This window comes from Penaeus vannamei, chromosome 19, assembly GCF_042767895.1.
Source record: "Penaeus vannamei isolate JL-2024 chromosome 19, ASM4276789v1, whole genome shotgun sequence".
NCBI classification, from domain to species: Eukaryota; Metazoa; Arthropoda; class Malacostraca; order Decapoda; family Penaeidae; genus Penaeus; species Penaeus vannamei.
In genome coordinates, this window is record NC_091567.1 from 18031028 (window position 1) to 18043527 (window position 12500).

General features: G+C 39.9%; 2 protein-coding genes across 5 annotated transcripts in view; one reads left to right on the plus strand and one right to left on the minus strand.

The window, feature by feature from the left end:
- Positions 1–3335, plus strand: part of LOC113829640 (calcium-responsive transcription factor) — a 27198-nt gene extending 23863 nt beyond the window's left edge. For 2 of the 3 annotated variants that reach the window (XM_070134045.1, XM_070134046.1), the window contains 6 exons: positions 25–156; positions 493–639; positions 936–1165; positions 1841–1928; positions 2060–2276; positions 2404–3335. In XM_070134045.1, coding sequence (XP_069990146.1) covers positions 25–156; positions 493–639; positions 936–1165; positions 1841–1928; positions 2060–2260 — 798 coding nt within the window. In that variant the 3' untranslated portion in view covers positions 2261–2276; positions 2404–3335. Of the gene's footprint in view, positions 1–24; positions 157–492; positions 640–935; positions 1166–1840; positions 1944–2059; positions 2277–2403 lie in introns of all 3 variants that reach the window. The other variant, XM_027382845.2, reaches the window with a different exon arrangement.
- Positions 3336–3411: 76 nt separating this feature from the next.
- On the minus strand, positions 3412–7513 carry LOC113829641 (ribosomal protein L12). 2 transcript variants are annotated; one of them, XM_027382846.2, is made up of 4 exons: positions 7351–7513; positions 4833–5087; positions 3803–3921; positions 3412–3661 (listed from the first exon to the last, which is right to left on the minus strand). In XM_027382846.2, exons 1-4 carry the CDS (start codon positions 7385–7387, stop codon positions 3575–3577), a joined length of 498 nt encoding a protein of 165 aa, XP_027238647.1. In that variant the 5' UTR covers positions 7388–7513; the 3' UTR covers positions 3412–3574. The 2 variants fall into 2 exon arrangements, with proteins under 2 accessions (XP_027238647.1, XP_027238648.1); XM_027382847.2 differs by having other exon boundaries at positions 7270–7511.
- Positions 7514–12500: the final 4987 nt, after the last annotated feature.

Genomic DNA, 12500 nt, shown 5'->3' on the forward strand with positions numbered 1-12500 from the left:
ATTCTAAACACTTATTTCTTTCAGGATTTTGAAAACTACTTGGATATGGAGCATGATTACACAGAGAGAGAGTGGCATAGTGTCAAAGCATCAAAAAAGCTTAACTGTCCTGCTAAAATATACATTCGACACATCATAAAGTTTCCTGAATATGAGGTGTGTTTAGCTTTGAGCTTGTGTGGTCTTTAAAGTCTACTTTTGAGTAATTTCTTTATTATATTTTCAGAAATGTCTTGTTGGAGAATAGACTTCAGTAGATCTTTTCCTGCCAAATTTAGAAAAAGCTCTATCAAGTGAAGCTATGAACTCACTATTCTGTCATATATTAATAAAAAAGCAAAATTAAAGGAAATTCTGGCACTATCATAAAATTTTATTATGTATAAGATATCAAAATTCTTTATAATACCCATACCATATTTATCATGATACACACATTAATTCTAAGAAAAAATCAATGAACTCTCACTGAAAGAGTCCAAATTCTTTCAGTGTCCAGAAGCAATAGAAGACATAGGACACCGCCATGCTGTCACCACAAGACTGCAACTTGATTTCAAGAGGAGAGAAGATATTGTGAAAGGACACCAGTTTCATGTCCAGCTTCCACAGAGTCATGCCAATCATGTAGTTGGAGAGGTGAGGGGTGCAAGCATATGTGGGAATAAATGTCATGTAAAGATGGAAAAAATATTAAGTTTTTGTATTTATCCCTTATATATTAAAATGGATAAGTAAAAAATATTCATGTATAATAAGAGCTTTAAGATTAAGTTTCTGAAAGATAAAATTAGGGATAATTAGGTAATCTTTGTATTGCACAAACTGGGTGATTTATATTACAAATTATTTGAATAAAACCCCAATTTTTAAAGTTGATTTTGTACATTTTGCTAATGACCTTTAACAGACTTACCTTTCACTTTCTCTCACAGCAAACAGACTCATCTCTCCCCATTGATCGAGATTTATCAGCTTTTATTCAGAAGAAAGTGACTGAGGGTGTAGCAAACACCAAAGAAATGAAAAAACTCCTCGAAGAATACCTCCAGTCTAGTGAACACCTCTTCAAGGGTAAGGAGCTCCCCTCCAGGAACAACACAAGGTACTGGCCAACCCTCAAGCAGATACGTAATCATATGATGCTGGCCACAATGCGACAGAGGTGAGGGAATTGCACTAATCATTTTATATATTTACTAAAAGGTGTTTTTTTTATGAAACTTCTCTACAGTAGTTAGGTGTATGGGAATGCCACACAATTTAACTTGATCCTGAGAGTTCCTCTCTCTTCCCCCTTTCTCATGTATTCCATATCTGAGTAAGCAAGTACTTCCCAACTCTATCTTATTATACTAAAATTCTTTCTCTTATAACTTTACATACCAACAATTATTGACAATTGTGACAGCTAGCTAGTGCTATTGTCATAGAGGTAGCAGTCAACATTACTTTTTGGTATATAAACTAATAGGTGGGGGCAAATTTAATTTCTAAAATTACCATACTTTTTCATTTTGCTACATGCAAATGTTTGTTTTGATGACTATGTTTTACAACTCTTCTCAATTACTTCTTTCAAAGAATATACTCTCCCAATTACTTCTTTCAAGTAGTTCATTAACTAATTTTCTTGATGCTCAGACTTTCAAAACAAATAATGGTAAATATAATGTAGTTTGTGCAATACCCACCAATTCATTTTTTTCAATTTTGTTCGCCTGTGTAATTTATATATTATGTGCACTTTGGCATTCTTGATGACTGAAAGAGTAATTTAGGTAATTTCCTAAAAACATATCTGCATTTGCTAACTTAATCCTGTATGCACTTATTCAAGGGATAACCAAGCAGTCAGCTTACTTGAAGAGCCGAAGGATCAACAGTGGCAGCAAACCTGTGAAGACTATAAACCTAATTATGTTAAGGTTATAATTCTGGATGTAGGAGTGAATAGTTTATTTAAATATAAATTTAATTATCATATATTGATATGTGTTTAACATAAAACAGATTGCTTAATGGCAATTTGATAAATAATTTGTTGCTTAAATTACAGCTTCACAGCGTGATGAATAAGGTGCAGAGTTTGGCACGAGAAGTTGAGAGTTTGTCAGGAGTGTGTCAAGATCCAAATGTCCTTTGCGAAGTAGCTGCTGAAATGGAGCAGCTTCGAGACAGCCTTCTGCACTCTAGTCAGAGCAACGAAAAGTCTTTTGTTGATAAATCTGAGGTCCTTCAACCTTATACTGAACTATAGCATGACAGGAAGGAAGGTATGAGATATGCAAGTGTGTGATATATAGTATTATTCTATCTTCGGAGTATTTCTGAAATATACTTTTATTAACGTTGATTTATTACAAAAATGTTTACAAAGTAGTGAAGATCAACTATTTGCAGGGCAATGATTCTTCAAGGTCATAGGATCTCATCACAGCAGACATCTAAAGCACAAAGTGGGTCTACCAAATTTGAATAGAAACTGACTTCATTGGCATCAACATAATCAGGCATGGTAAAGCCTGTCATCCCACTTTAATGGGCTAACTGGTGGAATGCCCCTTCTGTCAAGTTTGATCAGCTATACCATCCATGCCTATTATGAGCATGTATCAACAGCATAGGCAATGGTCACTTAATTGATTATTTACTGCAATTTCTCCAGTGGAAGATAAATTGAAATGGAACATCAATTCATTACCCCTAGCAATATGCATCAAAAATCTACAAGTCCAAACAAATTCTCAAAAGCAAGTGTATTATAGTTGTGACAACCCCACATTACCAGAAGAATTCTGGGGTTAACTACAGTATTGTTTTCTGGTGTGAGCACAGCTCCACAAGGAGCCCATTAACAGACCATGTCCCCTTTCCTCAAGTTAAATAAAAATGGATTTTTTTTTGTTAAGGCATAGTTAATATTAATAACCAATTCAAGATACCAGATCATTCAGTAATTGAGAATAGGGTAAAAAGGCTAGATAGGTAGTACTGGTAAGGTAATTAGTTAGTGATTTTGCAGAGCCATCTGTGTACAAACTTGTTCAAGGCATCTGCATTCTGATTCTGGACTGAAAACCCATCCACAAGTATCAGGAAATTTCTTTAATAAACCTACAATCCAGCATTTAAACATGCACTGCCACAAGTAAATATTTAGTTCCTACATAGCAGTGAATACCATACAAGTATATTCAAAGAATATTTATTCCACTTAAGTGAATGTTGCATATTTCACAATTAGCATTGGGACAATGCAGCAAGAGTACACTTAATTCTTCAGCTTTAAAGAGTAATGTAATATCATTAATAAAGCCTTTAATGGAAGCAAATATTGTTCCATCATTACACGAAAATTAATTCAGATCAAGTACAGAATGTTCAATGAGAGGATATCAAAAAGCAAGGTCACCTTCACACTTTATTAACCATGAGATTTTCACACATTATGGAATGAGCAAAGGGGACTATAATCCCTAACAAATGCATTCTTGGTCAGAGAATCTTGGTCTCTTCGTGTATTCTTCTCCCAGGGTCTGTGGTGTGTTGGTTGGCTGAGTTATGCCACATCTTACTCTTCAGGGACTTCAACGCTGCCATCGTTAATACCTTCAATGATGTCATGGGGGTTCTGTCCCTCGACCGTGCACCCAACACTCTTAAAATAATAAAGTTAATACCTATATTAGCAAAGAATTATTTCAAACAAACATTTAAACTGTCTCATGCTTATATACTCTATAGTTTAATAGTTCAGATACTAAGCAGAAGTAAACTTCCTTAGATACAAGATACATACCTGTGCACTTCCCAGAACCTCCTTCAGAGTACCTGAGAGGGCCTTGGCCTGGGAACGCGGTCTCATTGTGCGGGCAATGTCAATCATCTGGTCCAGAGTCAAGTTTCCATTATGCTTAACTGTTGGTAAATACAAACATTTCAATTAACTTGTTCAATGTCTCCCCCAAAATCTCCAAAATATTAAATAACAAGTACTTCAAAAATTTAAATGTTGAACCACTGGGTTAGTGCTAGTTGGCCAGAAAGCCTACTCAGCAACCGTGGGATTCCTTCCTTTGTTTAGGCCCCCTACCAGCACCAACTATAAATACATAGAAGGAGCATTTTGAAAGCCATGTACAGTACATTTCAGTTTCAAAATATAAAAACTGACGTGTTTAGGGTAGAAATGTTGTATAGTTATCTTATCGGAAAGTGAAAGAAGTTTGTTTACATCCTTATGGTACAAGGCAAAATTTGCTTGTAATGGACTGAAAATGTATGGCACTTCCCTTTATGATTAAAGTTGAAGTACAATAAGTATACATTTACATTGTGACCATACCAAGACAGGGAAAATCTAATTACAATCTCAAAGAAAACACTCCGACACATGAACTAACCTGTGCAGGTTAAGAAATGTAAGAAATGAATATAGGTTGCAACAGGGCAGAAGTCTCAAGTGTGGTCCCTTTGTAAACAATTGCCTTTTACAATATTTGCTATGGAAAACAATTCTTGCATTCTACAAATAAACCAGAAAGAATTGAAAGGTTGGATAGCTGTGCAAAACCTAAAATTTCCCAACATTCTGCATTTGCACTAACATTTACACAGCCTCATTGAATGCAAAAAATGATTATTTAGATAATATTACTGAGTAATGCAAAGAGGGAAAAGGACAATACCTTAAAGAACTTAAAAATAGGAGTTGTAAAGATCATGTAAAACTGCTGCTGCCCCATATTAATTCAACAATGAACATATCCATTACATAGCACCACCCCACGAACAACCAAGAACAGAACATAACTGATTGGAAAACTTACTGTGCTTGACCTTCTTGCGGTCACGTGGAGGCTCCTTGAGTGCCTTGATAACTAGGGAGGCAGCTGAGGGCACAACCTCCACTCTAGCCTGCCTGTTTTGGATGATGAGCTTGACAGTCACTTTGAGGCCTTTCCAATCACCAGTCGCCTTCATGATATCGTCACCCACCTTCTTGGGGGACAGACCGAGGGGACCGATCTTGGGGGCCAGGGAAGAGGTGGCAGCCATTTCTCCACCAACACATCTCAGACACACTAAAGGGTTAAAGAAATGGGAATCAGTACCAAAAAATTGTTTCTGAAGAAAATAATGGATCAAAGAAAAATGTTAACTGTCAAAAATCTTACCTAATTTTAAAGAGATTGAAAAAGATGTTCTACCATTAACAGTACCAAAACATTTGCACATTTCCTTGTATAATAATTATAAATATGCATGTACACCAGACATTTTTGGGATAAATATTAGTAAAATGACCTAGAACTAGAAACTTTTGGATTTTTAAACTCTGAATGCAAGTTGCAAAATGCATTCTGGACTAAATTCAACTAGACCAGCACTGGCTTGGGCTGGCCTGCCCACCCAATGGGTAGACTCCACATGGTCCTCTAAACATGCATAAAAAATTGTTAAAAGGATAAAACTTGATTTACAATAACTCCCTAAATTGGACTTGGCCTGTGTCAAAGACTGGTTTGATCTATATTGGTAAGGGCCAAAAAACTTACATGTTTGGAAAGTTAGGACCTTGGATTGTTCCCTTACTGATCATTAACATGTTCAAAAAGTTTTGCGTTATTGCATGAGCATGAAGGCAACAACTTTCACTATAGCTAATCAAATATCAGCAAACTTCTAAATTAAATTTGTTTTATTTGTAAAAACTAGTAATTGTTCAAAATATGTTTGCAAGACATTGACAATGGTATTGATGGATTCTACTCCTCTACTACCAATATAGGCCAATTTGGCATTTCATAAGGCAGGGTTACCATGATGACATTCACTTGGTAAAAACTTCAACAAGAACCTCTCAAATTAAAAGTGAAGTTATCCTGAGCAAAAATGTACGACTATTTAAGAAGTTAAAACCAGAGAAAAAGCATTATGAAGTGAAACTAGAAGTGATGCAGCTAAAGTTGAAATCTTCTACCTGCCAAAATTTGGATTGACAATCCTTATAATTGGCCCAATGTGTGTGAAGCCAAGAATTTAAGTTCCTTAGCATGAAAATGCTGGAGCTGTATAGCCATTGGTTGTTCAAACCACAATGAAAGAAAAGTAACCTTTCAACACGTTCCCAGATAGTGAGAAGAAACCCGAAAATTGGAAGCAATGGGATCAAGCCACAAAATGCATAAACACTGATGGGAATGGTTGGGCACAAATAGATTTCCATCTGCTTAGAATATTTTATTGAAAGGAAGAGTTTAACCGATTTATAATTTATTACACCTCTATTTCTAATGTAAACCTTTCAACAGGCACCCAAGTGCTCTTATCATTCATGCATTTCATGGTCTGATGCGATCACTTCCATTTTTTAGGTTTCTTGTGAACTGGGAATATGTTGTAAGGATAGACCTTTCTTTCCATCATTGTGGTTCAAACAACCAATGCTACACAACACCTTAGCATTTTCATTAAAAAAAAAAAATCTTGGATAAATACAGCAAATCCATATGTACAGGGAGTTCCTCCCAACCCCCAACAACAGTGGATTCTGTTACCGAGGGTGGGGTAAATGCCTCCTGCATCTGACTACTGACCAGTTCTTCATTTTACACCTTAAATTCCCTGGTAACATTACTGCCCTCCCCTGCTCCTGAGGGCAAGATTATGGGAATTAGGGGGTGGGGAGGTTTCAGGCATAATTTCTAAAACACTTTAGTAAGGAATCCATCAATACCAATATAGTTGTGATCCGTCATGCGAAGGTATTCTAAAGTTTACCAAATTTTAAAAATGCAACCTCCATCTGATGAATCTGATTACATCTACAAACACCTGAAAGGTTCAAGTTCCTTGGTGTTGAAATTGTCAACATTAATCCCTGAGGTACATAGTCACCGGGTGTTCGTGGCCACAGAGCCAGCCGAACAGCCTTTCTTTTGAAATGAAACCATATTAATTATAAAAAGTAAATGAAAGTTACTCAATTCATCTAATCAATCTAACATGCTGCATTTTAGGTTATATTGTTGATTCATGTGTTCCCTGTTATTCATCAGCATTATTTACATGACAACAACACGCCCTGTTCGTGTTTATGGTCACGTGGGGCAACGACACGAACACGAGGAAACGGGCTAACAAAGGGGGAGCCTTCCCGAGACGTCTTACCATCGCCTCAGCGGAAGAAAAGGAAAAGCTTTGGAAACTTAGGAACTAGAGGCCCTAAAGCTAAAACTAAAGGAGCAACCTCTCCTACATTACCTTGCGACCGCCGAAACCATCATGGCCAACGGGTCACCATCAGTCAATGATGTTCTTATTACACAAAATCTCAAGCATTACCGGTCTTGATCTCCGTGGGATCAAACTTGGGAGGCATCGCGAAGCTTGATTAATGCACTCGCGGGAGGATGACAAAACTCAGGTGGTGGATGAACTCTGATGAGAACGACCACAGAGGTGCACCCGCAGTCAGTGTCGTCCAGCGGAAGAAGAGCGACGGAGGTGCTCAGAAAATGAATCAATGATTTGGCGAACTGGCAACTCCATCGTGTTTTGGCGCTTTTTAGAACGTTAGGAAAGTTTTGGAGACCTTTTTTTTAAGCAGGATAATTCTGAATCAATGATACCTAAGTGAGTTACCTTCATCCACTTATAAAAATTACCTGTTATTTGAAAATAACCACTACAATATCCTATACCGAATCTACATATTTTGCCCTTTCTGCGCATGCGCGGAGAACTCATTTTCTGTGACGACTTGGGGGATAATACTTATTTTTCTTACAATTGTTTTTTTCTCACCGGAATTCCTACATCTGGCTATATTCTGTTTCATTTGCACATCAAATGCTAATACTGGTTTCTTTTCATTATGGTCAGGTGTAGGCTACACATCGCAGATATTTAATGTAACTTTCAATAACCTATCCATACATCATAATTTTATGATGGTGCTTTGCGAAATTGAGTCTGATGTAAGGAGTTATTTAATGTATAATGCCTGTAATTTAGCAATATATTTTCTTGAACAAATTTTCAGTAGTTCCAAAACATTTTGGTATCGTTACCCCCAGTTTAGTTGCGATAGATGACATTAATGACATTACCTCTACCACAACCATCGTCAGTTGTATGTAATTAAAAGAAAGGAAAATGCTGATATGCTTAATTTTGTACGTATTTCATAAGCAAGAAATTAATGCAAATCTTAAAGAAATATTCTTGAATGAAATGTCTACGTCCATACTACCTGACCAATTGACAAATTCTTTAATTTCCTTTTGCATTCATGCAGTAAGTGAATTATCATCGTTGTTTATATATATGTACTGATATATGCACACACACACGCACACACACACACACACACACACACACACACACACACACACACACACACACACACACACACACACACATATATATATATATATATATATATATATATATATATATATATATATATATATATATACATACATACATATATACATATATAAACATACATATGTATACATATATATACTTATATATATACAAATATATACATATATTTATACATACACACAAGCATGTGTGGAATTCATGACAAACAGATTGTAACAGGAACAACGAAGGGAAGGACAAGAAAACACACGAATATGCCGCAGACCTTTTCGCTACTGCTTCGTCAGGGCATACATGACAAAGAGTTCAGTTCACTTAGATTTGCGAAGGCATGCTTCGCCCGGGCCTTTTCTCTGGAGTGGCCCGGCCTGTGTTAACTATTTCTAGTTAACTCAGATGTTTTCTTTGAACTGCATGCTTATCGTGGTGGCTGGATTGCGAGCAAGCGATCCAGCTGCCACGGGGTAAGCATGTTGCACACCCTTTTTACCAGCCCGGCGGCTGTGGTGGGTGGTCCCTGTCTTAGAAATTGTGTGTGTTCACAATTCTGCAAGTAATGTATCAGGGTGGCGTTAGACTCGCCGCAATGTTTGCATAACCTGGCAGTCTCACTGTCAATAATTTGCCAAGCGCATTGGTAACCTAGTCTTAGTCTGAATAGTATGATTTCGGTTCCTCTTTTTGTGTTTGGCGGAAGGGCCAGTGGCTCATAGCCTGAAGCATCTGAGTACCACTTAGCAGCGAGCGAGTTTGTAATATTTTCTCTATGTGCTCCCCAGAGGACCGCACATGCTGTGGCTTTGGTTCTTTGGCTCAGTCCCCTTCGGCTAGGTTTAACGATCATGGAGGATGGGGGCATGCCCCTGCCCTTTTCAGCTAGTTTGTCGGCAAGCTCGTTCCCGTGAATGCCGATGTGGCTTGGGACCCAGTTAATGATGATTCTTCTACCCTGACTGAGGATTCTTTGGGCTATGGTTAGTACTGTTGTCCTGCCCTTGGGGACGCGTGTGCCAGGGCTTCCATGATCGCAACCGTTTCAGCTTGGAGCGTTGAGGCATTGTCAGTGACCCTAATAGATACTTTGGAATCCCTTGTTGCGAAGCCGGTGCCTGCAGTATGGTTTATGGGATCCACGGATCCGTCCGTGTAGTATGTTATGCTACCCAGAGGAGTTATTAGATCAATGACCCTATGTGCTTGTGCCTTTAGACTAGGCATAGAATATTAATCTTTTCTCATTGTAAGATTTAAAATTGAGAATTCGATCATTTCGTTTGCCCACGGCGGGGGTTCTTTGTAGTCAGGGTGAGGGGAGTCCATGCCCTTGGCAAGCAATGATTCTTTTAGCTGAAAGCGTATCAAGACTCTGGCTGTATGTGTGAGCCATGAGTTGTCCGCAAACAACTGGTAGTCTTGTAGGCGTCTGAGTACTCTTTGTCTTAGATAAGAGTTTCTGGGTGCCTGCAGGACCTTGGAAAGGAACTTTGCTGCCATTAGATCAATGCTGGTGTCCATGAACGGTAAATCAGCTTCCATGAGGAGGTTGATGACCTTTGTCCACTTGGGCGCACCTAGAATGATCCTGGCTGCTTCGTTTTGCATTGTTTCCAGTTTTTCTTTTAATGTTGTGCTGGAAGCAATGAGGGCGACAGATGCATAGTCAATAATAGGACGGACAGCATGTACACAGAATGATCTTGAATACGTTGTGTCCTGCTCCTATGTCTCCCTGTCATGACTTTCATGACTGACAGGCTTTCCTTGGTTCTGTCAAGCAAGTATTGCATCTCCTTTTTGAAAGTAGGTGTGTGTCCTATCCATACACTAAGGTATAGGTAGTCCTTAACCCATTCCAGATCCATACCCTGCACAGTGAGTTTTTTGTTTCTGACATTGGTTCTCAGAGCCATTGCTTTGGATTTTGCTGCTGATATTTTTAGACCCGTCCTACAACACTATTCAGACACCAGGTTCAGACAACGCTGAGCTCTAGTAAGGAGTGATTGCCAGAGGCTATGATTGCCAAGTCATCTGCATAAGAGATGATCTTGCGTCCCTCTGGCAGGTGAATGTCGAGTATGTAGGACATGAGGGTATTGAACAGGGCTGGGCTGAGAACCCCACCCTGAGGAGTTCCATTTTCAAGTGGCATGTGCTGCGAGAGGTGGCCTTGAAATCTGACATTTGCTGACTTATTTTTAAAATAGTCAGCTATCCAGGCCAAGAGTCTGCCTTTGACTCCTTTGTGGATTAGGGTCTCTTGAATGGCAAGTGGGCTTGCCAATTCAAAAGCCTTCTCCAGGTCTAGGAAGACAACCACGGTGGGCGAGGTGCAGATTGGGCTTAAGAGTGTGGAAATGCTGTGTGCAGTGTTCTTACCTCTTGTGAACCCGTGCAGGTGTTCATGAGGGGGACCCGTCTTCCATCGGAGCCTGTTGAGTACCATCTTCTCAGCTGTTTTACCCAGGCATCTGAGAAGAGAGATGTGACGGTACTTGCCAGGCTCCTTTGGTTTTGGGATGGGAACTATTGTGGCTTGTTTCCAGCTCTGGGGCACCGTGGCGGTGTGCCAGGATTTGTTGATAACCTGCAAGAATACAAGTTCTCCTGCCAGGCCTAAATACGAAATGATGGGGTGGGAGATCCCAGATCCCGGTGCTGATCCAGAGCTGGTTTTGTATGAGTTTCTTAGTTCCCTTAGAGAGAACAAGGCATCCGTGTCATCGGATTCGAGTGCCTTGTCTCTGATGAGAGCGTCTTCCTGGATTTAAGTTTTGTTGTTTTTCCCTCATCACTGGAGGCAGGTTGTTGCTGGTTCTAGCTGAGAACTCAAGCACCAATCTGTTAGCCTGATTTATGTCCTGGATTAGCCTTGCCTCTAGCACATCCACATTTTCATTATTGTTGAGTTCATTGTCTTTCAGACATTGAGCCAAGCCATCCTGGAAGGCAAACAAGTTGGCCTTGTCTGCTTTACATTTGGGAATGTGATGTGGTCTTTGGGCTGGACCTGCATCCATTAGGGTGGTGACTATGCCGTAGTGATCACTGGTTACCGTATCATCAACACACCACCGAATTCTCTCCACCATTGTTGCCGTGGCAAAGGTGAGGTCTAGGACCCCTCCCCTCATGTGCGTTGGTTCTTTGGTGTTGAGAAGAGCGATCTCAGGGAACGTGTCAAGCACTTCTGCTATATGAATGCCTGCCGTGTTCGGCCTTTTGCGGGGATTCAGCATTGATATGAGTGCATTGAAGTCTCCCCTATGATCACTCGGTCTTGTGCTGCGGTAGCACAGACCTGGTTTAAATCTAAGCTCTCACACAGTGGGTTGCTATATACATTATATATTTTTAAAGGACCCCAAGGCAGCTGAATCTCAACAGCAAGAGATTCAACGCAACCTTCACAGTGCGGCGGATTGGCTATTAAAGAGCACGGGATTGCGTCTTTTACCAGGGTCATCAGGCCTCTAGCACCATCCAGGTTTGGAGTGGTGAAGGCATGTTATCCTGAGAAGCGCACAGATCCCATAGTTAGTGTCTCCTGGAGCATGACGACATCAATACTCCTTGCTCGCACTATTGACTGGAGAAAGTAGTTCTTGCTTTTATAGCTGCAGATATTCCACTGCACAATGCTTAGATTGTGTGCCATGATGGTTACTCAGTGTCACTTGCTTCAGCTTCAGATGCCCCAGTACTGGTGGTATCTGATAAATACAGATCCTCGTTGATTGAGGATTGTACAACTTCCTCTAAGTCAGACACTCCGGTCAAGGGTCTACCGAGAGGTGTAGAGCCTAGGATGGAAGTGCCACCTCGAGTCAGGGGATCAGACTTTGGCTGTACAGACTCGGCCTGCAGTGGGGGCTTCTGTTGCACAGTTTCAATCTGTCCTGACAGACTAGCTGGGGTTTCACATGATGCTTCTCCCGAAGCTAGCCTGCAATTCGAGGACTTAGTGAGGGAGCGCTGCTCTTTTTCGGTTTGGAGGCTTCTAGCTTCCTTCCCTTCAGAGCTGCAACAGTTTGGGTCATAGCCGTCATGGCGACCTGGACTGCCTTCTCCGCCTCCTCACTGGTCCTCCCCAAGGCTGTTGC